Consider the following 19,522-nt stretch of genomic DNA (forward strand, 5'->3'; position numbering starts at 1 on the left):
TATTGAATATTCTTGAGATATTTTTTTAAGATATGTACTTATTGAAACAATTTATGATCATAAAATGAAATGTTTAATATAGACTTGATTACGTGATTTTATGCTTATAGCTAACAATTAGAATATATTAAATAACTTAAAGTGAAACATGAGGAAAATGAAGATCTTATATTTATTGTGATTCAAGTATAAGGATGTTGAACAGGCTACCTGTTTGGTTAGTATAGCTGCTGACAGGTTTTATTTCAAATACTTTATAAGATGTCTGGTCTTCCTTTCATTTGTTGTGATCCAAGTAAGAGGGGTGTGCACACTGGGGTTACCAGAGACTACGCTACTGGTTTTAAATTATTTGAAATGACAACTTCTTGCTTAAGTAGGTATAGGGTAAAGTCTCGACCTACTGGTGTTTTCATTCCCTCAAATTTATAATTGAAATATGTGATTGTCATTATTTAATATCAAATTAATTAAACAGTTTTCGTTCCCGACTTGGTACTTTTTCTTCTTTTACAATGTTTCTAAAATTTGGATCTAATTATGGGGGTGTTACATCGTGAAACTTCCATTTGCGTTGTCACTGTTAAGTTGGCTTGAGTACGAAATTGATGGATTTGAATTTTTCTTCATCAAATTTTATCTTATTTTGTGCTTGTCTCTCAACCCTCTTGTTGTTGAGGTTGAACCTATATTATTGTTGATGATTGTTTCTTAACCTATAACCATAATCTTGTTATGGTTCTCCAATTGACTTCAAATTCTGCTGCTAATGTATTTATTGTGCCTTGCAAAGCTTTTCCTTTTTGTTAAAAGGTGAAAGTTTTTTTGCATTATTTGGATTCTTTGTGGTGTTGTTAGATTTTTTGAGTGAATCATGATTTGAGTTTAATTATTTTGACTCCACACTATTTATTGTTGTTGATGTTGTTTTTTTTTTTCGTCATGATATGTTTCAATATGGTGCCTTTTTTAATTGGGAATTTGTGAAGTGTGCAAATTTTGAATTTTGGTAATTTTTCAATAGTTTGAATTTTTTGATGGTTCGTTTGCAATTTGCGATAAAATTGGGTTCTATGATAAAATTCTGTAAATTGAAATATTATTTGTAAGCAATTCGGTGGCAAAGTATGAAATTATTGATGCATCACTTTTTTTTAATGTGTACGAATTTGAAGTCAACAAAAGAAAAAAAATCCGCAATCTCATGATTAGTAAAAAGTGCAACTACTTCGAAACAGTTGAAGAATTAAAAAGGCTATTGGAAATTAAATAATTGATCTATGCAATTTTCTGTAATTTTAGGATTATTTTCTTCCATTTTTAGGACTATTTTTCTGAATTTTTAGGAGTATTTTTATGTACACTAATTTATGATCAATAATATAATCAAAACTTTTAGATTTTCATTTAGTTTAGATCCTTTGAACAAGTATTTAGTATATCAACCTTTTGATTGTTTATTTGAAATTTAATTAATAGTAATACTTTTTAATATTTGATTTAGCTAAATCTATTTTGTGGTTGGACTTGGTGTTTTACAGTGTAATCTTGTATAGTCTAGTTTGATTTAATAAAAATTTGTTTTAAATTTGAATAAAATTTAAAAAATAAAAATAAAATTTGAATAAAATAAAAACAGAAGCTACAGTCTAGATAAGATCACATTCTAGTAACATGCAATGTTTTGGTGCCTTCATCATGTGCTTAAGCATCGACGCATGAACTTTAACTTCCACATACTGAGTTAAAGAGGTAAACACCATTTGATTTACTACTATATATAACCTTTAGGAATAACATAAGGTCACTTTTTCTTTTTACAAGAAAAAGTCAGTTTCTAAATCCAACACGTTAAATCTAATTGTTTTATGGTAAATGTAATGCAATCTGTTGCTGAAGCAGTGTTTTCATCACCTTAGTACTTTGAAACAAACTGAGAGACCGCGCATCATGTTTATCGGGAGAGGTTCACATTCAATAACAGTCTCTTAGAAACCGAAACCAACATTTTCATCACCCTTCTTGAACGTAACACACAGCAAAAATGAGGGGAATAACGATAAGCTCACAATAACAGGAGATGGTCGCAGTAAGAAACACAAGATACTAAAAAGTAAAGCTATGTGAATCAGTACTGCTAATTCAAAAGTAGCGTATAGTACATTTGATCATTTCAGTTCAAACAACACTTGAATTTGCCGAAATCTATGGTGTTTCAGACAATGGCTCTAGTAAACGGTGTCAAAAACATTGAATAATGTTGTAGCCGGAAGCAACTACATACTTTAGTTTCAGCGAAAAGCTATTCAGACTTTGTATCTAGAGATGGTGACGGTGGTGGTGGTGCTTGTTCTTGTTCATTATTCTCAGAAGGATGCTCAAGTGTTGATGCAGGCTGCTCGGTGGACTCGTTCTCTGGTTGAAAATTGATGGGAAATTTCGTCACTCTAGGTTTATCAGCCAAAATATTCCTCTGAACTTTATCAATCAAAACTTTCTGAGGCGGTTCTTCTTTCAACTGTTCATCTTCATAATCGTTGTTCACATAATATCCAACTCTAATAAATTCCTGTCCGATGTACGAACATGTCAACAGTAAAACGGTGACTCCAATTATATCCTCTTCACGGATTTTTGAAGGATCGGGAGGGTCAGCCTGGTATGCGGTACAAAGTATATCAATATGGCATACTTACAGTATTGGCAATTAGATCCAGCAGCAAAAGAGAATGGAAATTAACCTGGAGAACAAAGCGATAGTTGCCCACATTGACAGGCCCTACAAGTACACTTTCCAATTGCTGGTCATATGTCTCATCTTCTGCTGACCCAACATAGATCAGTTTCCATTCTAAATCTGTAACAGATGATACAAATCAACCAGAGTCGATGGAAAACTAGTTCAATCAACATATCAAGACTATGAATTTCAGAAAGTGACCTCTAATAACATCCTTACAAGCCTTAATTTAATTGAAGTCTATTTTGTTCTCGTTTTCAGGTGAAAGGTGAGCAGAAGACATTTCATCACTACTAGGGTTAGCCCAAAATTAAAGGCTTAAATCATAACAAATTAAGTCAAATGCCCTATTTAGTGGACACTATTTGTCTATTTGATTCATGAGCACTTCCAACCAGACTAAGTCACAACAGAGGCTGAGGTATTCGGCAACTTCAGCTAGAACAGCATTTTTAATAATTAGTTTCAAAATGAGACACCATCATGCTAATCAATGTCATAATCAATGGCCAGCTTTAGGATGAGTGATCTCCATGACCTTTCTTGAAACCAAATGTGATCAAGGAACATGGAAATTTAATAGTTGTTTGTTTTTATATTTTCGTGGCAATCAATGTTACATATATTTGTTAAAAGTTTTTAGTTCATAGGATTTTTTGAGGCGTTTCCATGTTCCTTTGATTGCCCGATAGGTGGCTGCATCTCGCTCATTAAGATTGGATATTGTTTACAGAAAAGATGTCACAAGTTCAGGGGAAAGGGGGCATTAGAAGTCTTCTAAACCCCTCGGACTCTTCAAATTTCTATCAAATAACCATCCATTCTATTAGAAATCAATATGAAAAATATAGAAGGACCTCAATAACTTGTACTAAATACTTTGTAAAAAAAACTAAAGAAATATCTAGAATCATTAAGAAAAGAAGTACCTAGATTAAGCTACGTTTGTAGAACTACAAGCACCGACTAAGAAGTATTGTAAATAGAGACAATGGCACTTAAAGTAAGCTATAGAATAAGCCCCATATAGTATGAGTGTGAAAAGTATTTTTGAAGTTTACAATTTGAGAGTTGTGAGACAAATGTGAGACATAAGCTTACATAGAAATATGAGTAGAGAGTGTTAATCAGAACAAGTATCTCACAAAAATATTATTGTAAAATGTATTGTGTAATGAAACATTTGTAAACTTATGAATATTATTTTTGGTCTATACATCTTTCACGTGCGCCCAAAATTTTCAATCATGGTATCAAGGCCAAAAATCAATGGGATATAGAGAATAAAGCACAAAAAGGTGGAAAAGAGCCAACGTATGCAGAAAACCACAAAAAGAGTGGTACGTATTTTTGAAGTTTACAAGAAAAGACTAATAAAGAAAATATAAATTTGGAAAATTTAAAAATTGAGATAGTGATTATTAAGAACATGAGCGCTAATGATAAAATAAAACAAATGGGTAAATTGGTCATTGGTAACATGAGCACCAAAAAAAAAAGAAGAGAAAAAAGGAGAAAATTACCAGGTTAGTGACATAACAAACATATACTACGAAAATGGCGGAGATTGTTGACAATAGCATCAATATGAAAAAATAGAAATTTGACATTATAGGGATGTTAAATAGAAAATTTTTAGAGAAATTTGAAAAGATAAAGATATATAAAAGAAATATGAAAAGTTGGTGAAACAGGCATTAACTTGAGAAAATTAAGAGAAGATTTGAAGAAAAGTTGGTAACAAGAATACCAAAAGAAAAAGAGCAAGATAAAATTGGAGAAAAAAATATAAGGAATTTATTTAAGAAAATTAAAAGAGCAAAATATTGGAGATAGTTGGTTACATGGGTACCAACATTTTGAAGAGTGGTAGATAACTTGAGTACCTACAACAATAAGAAATATACAAACAACAAAATTCTTGGAAGACGTTTTGTAACAAGGGTACCAACAATAAGATATAAGAGGACAATTGTATATAGGTAACAAGGGAATCAATGGAAGCATAATAGCCAAGCTATGAGATTGGGATGTGTTGGTGACACGAACATCAACTCAAAATAATGTATACAAGATTTTTCATATTAAGGGGTGTATTAGAAATTAATATGAAAAAAATACAAGGACGTAGATACTTTGTAAAGAAATATCTAGAATAAAGAAAGACCTAGATTAAACTAGGTTTGTAATTTATTGAATATCATTTGGGTTCTATTACATATTCCGCGAGTGCCTAAATTTTTCTATCATCCAGCTTCTTAGCGGTCTTCGATGCAATAAACTTGCCAAGGGTGGGTGCTTTCATGGCCATTTTAGATGCTATGAAATCCATGAGACTCTAAAGATTCAAGCCTTATTTAAAGGCTTTTCACTACTGCTTAAAGGTCACCATTCCATCCAATTACAACCCGCCTTTCTCGAGTACAAACTTGTAACATTTTATATTTCTAATTTAATTTTATATTCAATTTTTGGATAGAAAAAAAAAAGAAATATCAATATTTATTGTTATAAAATATATTTTTTTAATAGATTTATAGTCACATCTGTGTCCATGTTCATTTCCAAAATTTAGACATTTTCCCTAGACCCTAATCATTTCAAGCATTTTCCATGTCGGACTCTCTAACGTGTATCAAACACGGACAAGAACTATTTCTCCCAAATAAGTCATCTATGATACCTTTATAGTTATAAACTTTCTTCCAACATGTCAAAAACTAACCTACTATCCTAGTCGACCTCAAGTAATATGAATTATAACTTATAACATATATATTGAAGACATATTTTTGGGGCAATAACACAGTCACCTAAACTAATCAAAAGGCTTAAGGTATATCCTAAAATTTCCACATAAACAAAAGATTCAAAGGACACTAATCACATGCCAATATTTATTAAACATCAATAATTAATGTGTCTTGTTTACCAAGTGTATTCATGCACAATTGCTTATGACAACAATATCATCAGCCGCAATAGAAGAAAAAGTTTTATTAAATCATTTTTGCTATAAATTAGTACTTTCTTAATAAGGTAGCTTATGTTCAAAATATAATTAAATTGTCTCAGCAACAAAACAAAATAATACGCTGGTAAAGGTTAGTCTAGAATATGGTACCATCACAAAATCCATTCTTTGTTAAATGTTAGCAATATAAGAAGGCTAATGGAAGGAAAAGTCTCTCAAAATCCATTCTTTGTTAGATGTTTAGCAATATAATAACACTAATTGAAGAAAAAGTCTCTCACATCAACATATTGCTAAATCATGGTCTACATTGGAGGTAAAACCAGCATTGGAACATAATTTGTCTCCTAACTTTTGATAGACTAATTCAGAATTGCACTAACACAACAATTTGCACGGCACAAAATCAAAATTTGTGAAGAAATTAACAATTTAGACAACTATATGCAATGACATCAAGGAAATCCACAAAAAAAAATACACCTCCCAAAAGTGTTTTATAGGGACAAACTCATGCAGCACACACAATCTCCCTTCTCCCTATTATAGAAATTAACATCAATTTAAAAAAAGAGGAAATCATAATATAATTCTAGTTTAATTAAAGCTCACATTGTGAGAATTAATGACTTAATGAGTAAACTTCTTGAAAGAACTGTATGCAGTACACCCGTTATGCCATATGGCATACCCTATAACTGATTATGTTCATTCTTTATTCATCTATCGTAACCTCTTGTATATAACACACACGCACACACTAAAGCATACGGTTACGAAACTACCCAACAAGTATGTCTTAATAGCACGGAAGCAATAAGCATTAAGCAAAAGCTACCTTCCCTGCAGATAGATTTCCTTGCACATAGCACACATTCATTTTCAATTCTAAAATAAACATTTCCAGTTCCTAAACTAGCTTTCGGTTTTGGCTAGAGTGACAAATGATCAACAAGAACAGAACAGCGGAGATTAAAAGTCAAATACTTGTACATTTAAGTCGATAAATATGGGTGAACTTACCATCTTTAAGAGGAACCAGGCACTCATAGGAAATTTCAAATTGAAATGGGTTGAGAAAGGCAGCTGGATTATCCAAAATGGAAACGTTTGTGATATTGACTGCACTCATTGCAGTTTTTTCTGGCTGAAAAAGAGAGAAACCTTTACTGATGAATTGAAAACAATCAAGAATGAAACATAGCAAAATTTTAAACATGAAAGTTCGACATAATTCAAGAAAATACCAGAAATAGAGCAGACAAGAACAAAGAACGCAAAATGTGGAATAACGAATTGAACACACATGAAATTGAGGGGCCGGACAAATACACAACAATTTTTAAGGCCTGTTTTGTTTTACATCCTTTTTGAAGTGTCGGGAAGTGAAACAAGTAATAAAAGTACATCAAAAATATTGCAAACTATCATCTAAGAGCCCTTAATTTAGATGGCACTCGGCCCTCGGTCACCTTGAATATGCCTAGTTCCACTAAAATCCATGACAAATTGTCTCATTTCAGCAGAAAATGTTAATTCAAGGAAAAGAAGCTACCTCTCTACAATATTTTAACTGAATCAACAACAAAGAACCAAATAAAAAGGAATAATTTAACATTTTAGCTACATATCAAAAGATCAAACACTTAATCAAACGTTTCTTGACCTTTTACAAGTAATCAATCAACATGTTCACAAACCCAAACAATCCAACATGTAATTAAAAACAAAATTAGACATTTCAAAAGGTAACAAATTAGCAAATAACAAAAATCATAACATAAAACCCTAGGCGCTATTTCCCTAAAATGCAATCCCGACAAATCTACCCAAAACAGAATTTCTAAAAAAATATACACAAAAAATGCCCAAAGGAAACAGAATTTAAGATGGGTTAACAAAATAGTAAATTCCCAGATCATAACCAGAAATTAACTAAATTGGGAACCCTAGAAAAGAGAGAAAAATAACATAGAAACAGAAAGTTGAAGATGAATTTTCACCTGCTATAATGAAATAGAAATGAAAGAGTTAAAAGAAGAAGAAGCCGAAGTGTTAAGAAAGTATGGAAGAGAATCGAGGAGGAAGATGAAAAGGTTTGAGTCCTTAAATTGGGCGAAAGCAAAGGAGGGAAAATGTGGAAAGGAGGGAAAATGGTGACGATGAGTAATGGAATAAAAGTTTCAAATTACACCGAGAATTTTGGGAACTTGGGTATCCAATTCAAAAATAATCGGTTGCGTATAAAACTGGACATTTAATCCACTTTTATAAAATCGGCTAATTTAGAATAACTATCTGATAATCCATTCTATTCAGTATTGTTTTAACAACGAAATTGATAGTACAAAAAATTCTAGTAATACCCCAAGATGAAGTGTTATAGAAGTCAATTTGTCAACGATCTTGAAGTATGATGTAATCCCTGCACCACAACACATTAACCTTGTTTAGAGGCGACCTCCCAAAAAGCCCCTGCGACGCTCCAGTCGATTGGGGAGATAAAAATCAAGGAATGACAATGTAATGAATGCAAATTTTAATGATTATTAGATGGTTTGGAGATGGTAGGAATATGTAATTGGGTAAGTCGAATGTGAATTTTGGCAGAGTAACAGTAGGTAACTGAAAGCTTCGAGAATGAATGACCCTTGTAGGAGGTATTTATAATGATAGATGAAGGTATAATCGACGCCATGTGGAATGATGGAGGTTGGTGAGTATTTATGTTAGGGAGATCATGGTCGTCATAGAACAGTAGGTAACAGTTAGGGTTGCTGGTGGTTTTTCCTAGTGGGTAAACAAAGGCTAAAAAGTCATATAAGCCCCTTGAACGTAAGACAAGGTCATAAAAGAGTCAATGTCAACGAAACTAAAAGTCAACGGGGTATACAGGTAATTTTACGGGATTAATTTTAAATAAATGAATAAATAAATAAATAGATAAAAATGTTACCCATAACATTTAGCCCCACGCATGAAAGATGATGAGGAAGGAGAGCCCCTACGAAACGAAACATCTTTCTCTATGCGGAAATGTCGTTCTTCTGAAGCGAAACTGCATGTGTTGAAGGCTAAAAGTACTCGAGAAATAAAATCTTAAAGAGAATAAATTTTTTGATAATTTCAGAAATTGGTTGAGGTCTATGACATGGATTGTAGCCGAATTTCATGTCTCGCATTGGACTATCCTAGACGATTCAAAATTTAATAATAAAGAGACGTGGAAAATGGTCGAAATACATTATTCGGCAGAGACTGAATATTGATGACGCGGTTTATGTCTATGACATAGACTTTTACGTCTATGACATATACTAAATTTTAAAGAAAAATTGGACCTCTACTGAGTCCAACTTTTCAACGATACGGAACAAGGTCGTTTCATATAACACGGAAGATGCAAAATCATAGTAACATGGGAAAATTTTTATTTGGCCTTTTCAGTACTTGGACTATATATTGGATCGAATCAAGCATCAAAAGAGTCCGACTTATTGATGGGACGGACAATTGCTAAAAGTAACGATACAAATCTCTTCTATATTAACTCAGTAAATCCCCTGACCTGTAATTCATTGAAGTTAATGATGATTCCAAGGTCCTATTCATGGACAACTCGGCATGGAAAATGCTTTACCGAAACATTAATGATCCAAACAAAAGATAACATGGTTGTACTCAACAGTTAGCCATATTTTGATATTGTTTGGGAGGCTCTTTGAGAGTCCGACTTGTCGAACCTGCGGTACAAACATAATTTGGATGTACAAATACTTTGCAATTTTAAATTGAAGGGATCCATTTCAAGGGCCCGACTTAACAACGAGACGGCCAAATTCCACATTATACTCCGCGGGACATGATTATAACTGAGAATAATTTAGAAAAAATGGGACCTTTCAAGAGTCCGACTTTTTGACATCACAACATAACCACATAATTAAAAGACAACTCGCCATATTCTATGAGCCAAATCTTGAGAATTTAGGGGCTCTTGGGGAGCCCGACTTATCGACCATGTGACACGAATACAAATTAGCTGCACAAATGATGATTTTAGATAGGGTGATAAGCCATTTAAGAGTCTGACTTACAGACCATTCGAATATATGACTTTTGACCTTTCGGCATTTTCTCCCACTTAAGATGTCTTCCTATATCAAAAGGAGTCCCTTGGGAGTCCGACTTAACAAGGCCGAAGCCATATGAGAATTTGGAAATTTTTCTATTAATTTAACCTCCGCATAATTTGGCATATTCCATATACTTTGATTTATAAAAAATCAACTTAATCATTTAGGGGTCCGACTTTTTAAGTTTACGGGACAATGTCTTCAAAGAGGGTTTGACTTTTTCAAAGCTCGGACACATAAACCACGGAGAATGCCTTATGATTATTCAGGTCATGTTGATTCGGCTATTCAATTGGAAGAATACTCCATTGCATCTGAATCTTCCATGCCACGGCAAGTAACTAGATATCGTAGCATATAACCTTAACTCCTTAATCATACTTAGCTAAATTTGCAAGTTTTTAATTTGGCTAATCTCTATTTTAGAGTCTAACTTATCGAAATCCCAGTTGAGCGATGAAAATATAAGCCCTACACTTAGAAAATGAATCATTGCATCATTTGTCAAAAAATATAAGGTCCTTAGGGTTTAAAAGTTGAACTATGAAAATATGAATGATGATTAGTACTTAGAATTTTCAGCCCTTATTTTATTTTTATACTAACTCATGAGTTCGACTTTTCGATGTGATGGTACACAAGGCATCTCGGACTTTTCCAGAACTTAGACAAATTAGCCTCACACTTGGCCAATTCAAGAGTCCGACTTTTCAACCTTTCGTGAATACCAAAGTAACTCGGGTGTCTATCCATACTTGGTGAAAATCATGACTATCCCAACTTTTGGGGGAACTAAAGAGTCCGACTTTTGGACTTCACGGACTTCAATGTTTTCTGACATGAACAATGATTTGGGTAGTTGAGCATTTATTTCTACAATAAATAGCAAGAAGTTGGAACTGTTCCTCTCACCTAATTTTCATTTCTCATTTCCTTATTTTCCAAGAAATCAATTATAGTGAGAGAAAGTAGAGAGAGATGCTCTGACATTCTTCAAACGATCTTCAACCTTCCTGACAAATCTTCAACCAAATATTCAAACTTTCTGACAAATCACCAAGAACTTCAAAGTTTTTTGACAAATCTTCAAAATGTCCAAACAAGGTATTCAAATTTTTTCAAATTTTTTGAATTTCTTCAAATTGTTCATCTTGTTCTTGAATTTGTTCATCATGATCTTCCATTTGTTAATGAAATTAATTTTTATTTTTTCACACAAATCTTGTATACTATTATATTTTGATTATGGCTGACATGGACATCCTGCAAAATGCTGGAACACTGATTAATGTAGACATTAGTTTCACTAACTTTACAAATATTCCTAATGTAATTGAATTGAGGTAAGGTTTTGGCCGTACCTCCAAGACTTACAACTCTTACATATATATTTAGGGTGTGTTTGTGCAATTCGCAAAAGCACGACGCTTGGTTGGTTACCTTTACCCACCGCCGTGGGCTGAAGATAGTCCACGGCCTTTCTGACAATAAAAAAGGATCTAGGACAAAGTTTGCCTATTTATATGATTCCAAAGCATGGAATTTTATAACCTTTTTTGATATCCAACCCAATCTTGTGGGTTTTAATAATGGGATATTGCAATGTACATTAAACAACGCGGTATTAATAGAATATGCACAGATGGATATTCAATTAAGAAGGAAACCCATGAACATCCAGCACAACTGGATACCAACTCGGACTAATTGATAGACTTAAGCTTCGTTAGACCCTCTTTTTACTACGACATTATTCCTGTTCCTAAATTTTGATTCTACAGGAATCGCCAAAGAGAAATTAAGGAGAAAACATATTGATCTCATGAAGACCTTAAGAGTTATGTGTTTTTAATGAAAATTTTACTAAACTTTTATGCATGGGATCATTACATCCATCGAGAAAATTTCGCGTCCTTGGTTCTTCTTTTGTGGTATAAACGTGTCTGGATCTTGGGGGCCCCATCTCGGAAGGCAGACCCTGCGCGATTGATAGTTCCTTTCCCTTATTAATGAGTATTTATGTTTCTGGTTTGATTTAGAGGGATGATTAAAAGGTCCCGGGTCCCTTTTGTCTTGCTTCCTCTTCTTGGGGTCATGTGCCTAACATATTTCGGAGGGAGTTACAGAGCTTGACATTGCTTCATTGACTCTGCATATGTCTTCACTTGACTCTCGATTAGTTGAAATTTCAATTTTTGAGCTTTCGTTCGGTTGATAAGGGCGTTTCAAGCAATTGACTCTTTTAAGCCCGTCACCTCTAACACCACTCATAAAATTTTTCAGGTATGTTGATATAGTGTAGGAATGCTAATGGATGATCGAATGCAACAAGAGGGGGGGTGAATTGTTGTGTAGTAGGTTTAAGAGTTTTGCCTCTAATTTTTGCAGAATTGTATCAAATAAAGAACACAACTTAAACTCAAAAAACGAAAAGAAAAATAATAAATGAGACAAAGATTTTACGTGGAAACCTTCTTGGCCTAATAAGAAGGAAAAACCACGACCCCCCGGGATTTCAAAATTCTCACTATGTTAAGGCAATCAATTACAATTACACAAAACAATGTTTGCTTCACTTGAAGCTTCTCAATTCTCTAAATGCTTCACTCAAAGCTTCTCTACTTAGGCCTACTTCTCTTCTCTTCTCTTTCTCTCCTTCTCTTTCTCTTCTCTCGATTCTATTCTCTATTCCCTTAGACTTCCCATAAGTCTAATTACAACAAAACACTCAATTACCCTTTACAAGGCCAATTCTCATGAAGATTAAAATTAAGTAGTTGCTCAAGAAAAATATAATGAATTAATTGGCATTCAAAAACAGAAAATATTTTTCTTTGAATAATCTCCCTTAAATGGACACTCTCTATTCATATCCGCTTAACCGTAGCTTCCCTCTTTTATAAAGGGAACAGCCGTCAGTGCACTCAGCCCACGTTCTCCATGAGATGCACTTATCCCACGACTTCCATAAACTTACTTGCTCCCAAAGAAAGTGGGAAGTTAGTTGAAAGTAGGAGTGGAACATAACTGCTGTACGGTTAATATTACATGGGTTAAAGGAAGATCCTAAAATGTAGGAGACTAATTCAAAGTAGAGAACAAGTCTCTTGGATGTCCGAGTTTATAGGAGATAAACAAGGAATTAGTCTTCTCCATGTTTTTAGGCGTATTAAAAATATTTTGCCAATTAATAAATAAATTTAATTAAGCAACTAATTAAATTTTAACCTTTTACATTAACTAAAAACAGAAAACATAATTTTCGTAACTTCCACTCAATGTCTTCTTCAGACCTGTATTGTGGGGAACAACGCAATGTCTCCATCTACAACTTTCGTCAGGACTTCAACTCTAGGAACAGTAAACTGACTTCTAAAGCAATTGCCCAACTTCTTGGATATTTGAGACATGTACAACTTCCACGAATCAAGTCATTGGCTTCATCAACGATTCAAATTAAACCGGATATATACCTACAAAACAATCTCTAAAAATATGTTTGTTTATTTAAAAGTGAAGTCATCATCAAAACCTTAAGAGGCCAACAAATTCCCCCTTTTTGATGATGGCAAACTTTATAAACAAACTTAAGTAAAATAGAATAAAACAAATTTCTTAGAGCATACTAGAGATTAAAGCAACTCTAAATAACTTAGCAAATCAACTCGTTACAATATAATTTACCAAGCATTCACAATAAAACAGTTTACTCCATAATATCAAATATTTTTCAAAACTTTCAAAATTAATTAACCTAAAACTTAAATAAAATAAACTAAGTTAAACTAAAATAAACTGACATAATAACTAACATAATTAAACTAACACACATTGTTAAATAATTTCAATCAGAAACATTTTGAGAACAGATACACAAGAAAAATAAATATCCTCAAAAACTTAGCAACACAACAGATGATCACTAAAAATTACTAAACATAGCATACACATTATCAATCAATAAGAATCAATATAAATCAACCAAGATATGTAACTGTGTATTCACTTCTCCTCTTAAGTTTGTGCATAATCTTCCCCCTTTTGTCATCAATCAAAAAGAATTGGGAGTTATCAAAACTCAGCACAAACCAAATAGATTTGTTAGTGATGAAAACAAGAAACAATAATGAAAGCAAGCACCATAAAAGTAATCAAACCTGCAAATAGTCAATTGTCACAGACCATGAAAATAAAAACAAAGAAAGAAAAGTAGCAATTGTTCAAAGGTACATCAACAATGTACCCCAGATGGTACAAAAATAGAAAAAGAAATTGTTTGATAAGTGTCACAACCAACAAATCATTAAAATTATGAGGAGAGGGATCAAGGGTCGGTCTCTTCTTCATCAATGTACTCAGTCTGCACTTCCACTGTGTCCAGCTTGGCACCAAGACGTTGTTCCATTTGGTTTAGCTGATCCACAATTGAAGCAAGCGAGACACGAGTTTCATCTTGAAAGGCAGTGAATTGAGACTGTAGATCAAGGAGCTTGGAGAGAATGGTATGTAAGGAAACTGCAGGAATAGAGTCAAAGTTAGTACAGCCAATATTAGGTGAAGTGTGTGATTGTGGTGGTGGTGTAAACTGTATTGGTGATGGAGGTGGTGATGGATTGTGATGTGGTGGTGAATTGGCTGGCTTGGGAGAGGAAGGTTCAATAGGTGTCGGCTCAGGTATGTTGTCAGATGGTGTTTCATCAACCACAGTAGCCTTGCGCTTTGAGGCCAACCTCCTACTCTTCCTTTGCATTGACTTAGCCTTTTTCCTCATAGCCAACACAATCTCTTCATCACTGGAATCACTGCAGAGATTGTGAGGAACATTTTCATCCAAGGCTTCTTTTTGCTTATCTTTTTCCCCCTTACTTGCAGCTTCATCCTGTTCCTCTTTCTCAGATTTTTCAGTATGTTCAAAGAGAACAGGATCTTGTTCCTTTTCTCCCTCATTCTCCTTGTCCTCCTTTTCCTCCTTTTCTTCTTCGACTTCTTCAGCCCCTTCTTCTTCAGATTCAACTTCTACAACCCCCTCATGCATCAATATTCCCTCATCATTCAATTTCAAATGCAAATTTTGCAAACATTTAGCACCAATTTTCATATTGGGACCCATTGGGAACTCCAACCCTTCCAATGGTACCTCAAATTTTCTAAAAATCCAAGTTAGCAACCCTCCATAACCAATGAAACTTTTCTTTTCAATGCAATCTGATAAATGAGAGATCATCAATGAAGGAAAATTTATTTTAATGTGTTTTTCCATGCAGTAAATTAAAGTGGCGTCACGCAAACTCACTTGACTACGTTTTGAGTTTCGTGGTAAAATGAATCTGCGAGCAACATTGTACAACAACTTATGCATAGGAGAAAGAACATTGTGACTAATTTTCCCTTTTTGATCAACTCCTAAAAATTTTAGAATTGTTCGTTCATTGATACCAGAAAATGAAATCTTCGATCCAATATAATATGTATCAAAACCAACATTGGGAACATTAAACCATTCCCCTAATAAAGCACTGTTAAATTCAATTTTAACAGTTTTAACAACACTAGAACACATTCCGCCATCATTGGAGAAATTTAAAGTAAATTCTCTCATTAGGTTTGGAAAAATTGAATTGCAACTGAAGTTTGACATCAATGATTCCCATTCTTGAAACTTTAAAATGTCATGCAATCTAGGAAAGTTAGTAGAATCATACCAATATTTATCCAACCCGAACCCTACTGTCATCTCCTTTGAAACCTCTTCAGCACTGTTTGGATCAACATGCTTTGAGCGCTTAACTACTCTGGAAGATGAAGCACCTGTTGAAATCTTTCTTTTGGTACTTGTGGGTTCAGTGGAGTGTTTTGGTGATTCTTGTGTGGTTTCAGTTGGTGTGGGTGGTGCATCCTGCAGTAATGGTGGTGGAAGAACTACTCTTAGTGGTTTTGGTTGGTCGGGTATACAGGATTTGGTAGTTTTCTTGCCTGATTTAGATGATTTGGGGGTTTTCATTTTTTGAATTTTTTAAGGTTTTGAGAGAAGGAAGAAGGACGGTTTCTTGAGTAAGAAATTGAGAGAAGGTTTGGGAAGGTAGAGTGTAATGACGTAAAGGAGGGTTTTTTTTTTTAATGATTGAAGTGACGGTTACTCCTCCAAGTCCCATCACTTTATTGCCCTTTGCATTGCTTGAGTGAAGAAAATCGTTCTCCCAAAAATTTTAGTTTAAGTTGGCCGAAAAAAAATAAAAATAAAAAATGACATATGAATAAATTATGAAATATGAGTATTAAAATAAAATAAGAAGAAAAAGGATAGGAAAATGATGAATAAAAAAAAATTATAAGGAAAATAATGAACATATTGCATTGGTCTGATCAAATTAACAACATGCAAATAAGAAAACATTCATAGTACAAACTTTATTACGTGTTTACCTGATCCATGCAATAATTGATTTTCAATCAAGATATTGAGATTGATTCCTGACCTTTTCATTCTCATGATGCTTCAATGGGAAATATATGCAACTAACTTTAGTGGAGCTTGATCATACCAAGTTCCAATCTCATCTTTTCATATTGTTCCCTAGGAAGTGGTTTGGTCAGAATATCTACAACTTGTTCATTTGTGTTAACAAGCTTTAATATAATATTTTTGTGTTCTACGTTATCCTTAAGAAAATGATGTCTAATATGTATATGTTTAGCACGAGAATGATGCACTGGATCTTTGGATATACATATGGCACTGGTATTATCACAATAAATAGGAATGCATTCAACTTTAATACCAAAATCTCTTAGTTGTTGTTTTATCCAAAGCATTTGGGAACAGCAAGCTGCTGCTGCTACGTATTCAGCTTCGGCAGTGGATAATGCAACAGTATTTTGCTTCTTGGAACTCCATGAAACTAAACATGAGCCAAGAAATTGTACCATACCTGATGTACTTTTTCTATTTACAAGATCACCTGCATAATCTGCATCACTAAAACCTTTTAAATCATAAACATCACTTTTAGGATAAAATAAGGACAAGTCGTCTGTTCCCTTCAAATATCTTAAAATTCGTTTGACTGCCGTGAGATGTGATTCTTTAGGATTTGATTGAAATCTAACACATAAACCAACACTAAAGGAAATATCAGGTCTACTTGCAGTTAGATATAATAAAGAACCTATCATGCCTCGATACATTGTTTGATCTACGTTAGTTCCTTTTAGGTCTTCATCTAATCTAACATTTGTAGCCATGGGTGTATGGTTGGTTTTAGCATTTGTTAGACCATATTTCTTTAGAAGTTCTTTTATATATTTTTGTTGATGAATGAAGATACCATTTTCGGTTTGTTTAATTTGTAACCCAAGGAAGAAATTTAGTTCTCCCATCATGCTCATTTCAAATTCTGTGCCCATTAGGTTAGCAAATTCTTTACATAATAAATCATTAGTGGCACCAAAAATAATATCATCAACATAAATTTGAACAACCAAAATATTAGAACCTTTATTCTTAAAGAACAAGGTTTTGTCGATTTTTCCTCTTACAAAGTTATTTTGAATCAAAAACTTTGAAAGTCTTTCATACCATTGCCTAGGAGCTTGCTTCAAGCCATATAGGGCTTTATCAAGCTTGTAGACATGATCAGGACAAGAGGTATTTTCAAAACCTGGGGGTTGTTCAACAAAAACTTCTTCATCAAGAAAGCCATTTAAAAAAGCACATTTCACATCCATTTGATATAATTTAAAATTCATGAATGCAGCAAAAGAAATTAAAATTCTAATAGCCTCTAACCTTGCTACCGGAGCAAATGTCTCAGTATAATCAATACCTTCTTGTTGATTGTACCCTTTGACCACGAGTCTTGCTTTGTTTCTTACAATTATTCCATGCTCATCTAGCTTATTCCGAAATACCCATTTCAAACCAATTACCTTCTTGCCTTTTGGTTTGGGTTCTAAGTGCCACACTTTATTTCTTTCAAATTCATTTAATTCATCTTGCATGGCTACTATCCATTCGGAATCCTTTAGAGCTTCTTCGTGATTTTTGGGTTCAAGTGATGATAGGAACGCAAAGTGTGCACAAAAGTTTCTCAGTTGGGATCTGGTTTGTGTTCCTTTATTCATATCACTTATAATCAGATAAAGAGGATGATAACTTTGGTATTTCCAAGGTTTAGGCACAAATTCTCTGGAGGGAACAGTAGCATGTTCTGTTTCAGCATCTGGATTTGCATTTTGTTCAGCTACTGGATCATCTTGGTCAGCTGCGGGAACAGCTGGATTGGGAACAGTCTGCTGGTCCTGTTGTTCTGGCAGTTCCTGGATTTGGTCAGTTTCTTCTGCCTCTTCTTGTGTAGACTATTCACTTGCTGTTCCATGATCTTGCACTTTAATTCCTTCATCATCATCTTCCAAGTTTGCAAGACCTATTTTAATATTACTTGTTTCCTGTTCACTTGTTGAAAAGTTAGTTTCATCAAAAATTATGTGAACAGATTCCTCTACACACATTGTTCTCTTATTATAAACTCTGTAAGCTTTGCTATGTGATGAATAACCGAGAAATACTGCTTCATCACTTCTTTCATCAAACTTACCTATATTTCGTTTTCCATTCACATGAACAAAACATTTGCATCCAAATACACGAAAATAGGAAATATTTGGTTTAACACCTTTGAGTAATTCATAGGGTGTTTTAGAAGTGATTGGCCTTATTAGTACACGATTCAAAATATAGCATGCAGTATTGACGGCTTCTGCCCAAAAATTCCTAGGTAGACCACTAGCAATCAACATGGTCCTAGCCATTTCTTCTAAGGTTCCTATTTTTCCTTTCTACCACTCCATTTTGTTGTGGTGTTCTAGGTGCGGAAAAATTGTGATTTATGCCATGTTCATTGCAATAATTCATGAAGTTTGAATTTTCAAATTCTTTCCCATGATCAGACCTTATGTGAACGATTTGATTATTGGTAGATTTTTGTATTTTATTAGCAAAAGAAACAAACTCATCAAAAGCTTCATCTTTGCTTACCAAAAATAAGGTCCAAGTAAATCTACTAAAATCATCAACTATGACAAACACATATCTTTTGCCACTACGACTTTGTGTTCTCATAGGTCCACATAAATCCATATGAATTAATTCTAATGGTCTAGTGGTAGTCACAACGCTCTTTGATTTAAAGGATGACCGCACTTGTTTTCCTTTAGCACAAGGATCACAAACTTCATTTTTAAGGAATTTTATTGCAGGTAATCCTCTTACTAGGTCTTTTGATCTTAATGTGTTAATCAATGAATAACTAGCATGACCTAGACGTTTGTGCCAAAGAAGTGGGTCTTCTTCAATAACACTTAAACACGTTAGACTGTTTCTGGGAACAGTGTCCAGGTCCACCACATAGGTGTTCCCTTTTCTGATTCCCTCCAGCACAGGGTCTCCTGTACTGTTCCTAGAAATTATGCATCGTTCAGAAGTAAACTTAACAGAGTTACCTTTGTCGCAAAATTGAGAAATACTTAACAAATTGTGTTTTAAATTCTCGACTAAAAATACGTTATCGATGGCATGGGAACTAGACCTTCCAACCTTTCCTTTGGCAATTATCTCACCCTTCATGTTGTCACCGAAGGTTACTGTTCCCCCATCATAGGCTTCAAGTGAGAGAA

General features: G+C 33.8%; 1 protein-coding gene across 1 annotated transcript; it reads right to left on the reverse strand.

The window, feature by feature from the left end:
- Window positions 1–1,833: 1,833 nt before the first annotated feature.
- On the reverse strand, window positions 1,834–7,990 carry LOC130828220 (probable histone chaperone ASF1A). Its single transcript, XM_057694075.1, has 4 exons — window positions 7,718–7,990; window positions 6,738–6,861; window positions 2,742–2,857; window positions 1,834–2,656 (listed from the first exon to the last, which is right to left on the reverse strand). Exons 2-4 carry the CDS (start codon window positions 6,844–6,846, stop codon window positions 2,303–2,305), a joined length of 579 nt encoding a protein of 192 aa, XP_057550058.1. The 5' UTR covers window positions 6,847–6,861; window positions 7,718–7,990; the 3' UTR covers window positions 1,834–2,302.
- Window positions 7,991–19,522: the final 11,532 nt, after the last annotated feature.

This window comes from Amaranthus tricolor, chromosome 12 (assembly GCF_026212465.1).
Source record: "Amaranthus tricolor cultivar Red isolate AtriRed21 chromosome 12, ASM2621246v1, whole genome shotgun sequence".
In the NCBI taxonomy this organism is placed as follows: Eukaryota; Viridiplantae; Streptophyta; class Magnoliopsida; order Caryophyllales; family Amaranthaceae; genus Amaranthus; species Amaranthus tricolor.

Bases quoted from the DNA above. Each gene is read 5' to 3' on its own strand.
- LOC130828220 (XM_057694075.1), bottom strand. From the start codon at position 6,846: ATGAGTGCAGTCAATATCACAAACGTTTCCATTTTGGATAATCCAGCT. The intron at 2,858-6,737 runs GTAAGTTCACCC...CATCTGTTACAG, and splicing joins CCTGGTTCCTCTTAAAGATG to ATTTAGAATGGAAACTGATC. The intron at 2,657-2,741 runs GTTAATTTCCAT...ACCGCATACCAG, and splicing joins ACTATCGCTTTGTTCTCCAG to GCTGACCCTCCCGATCCTTC.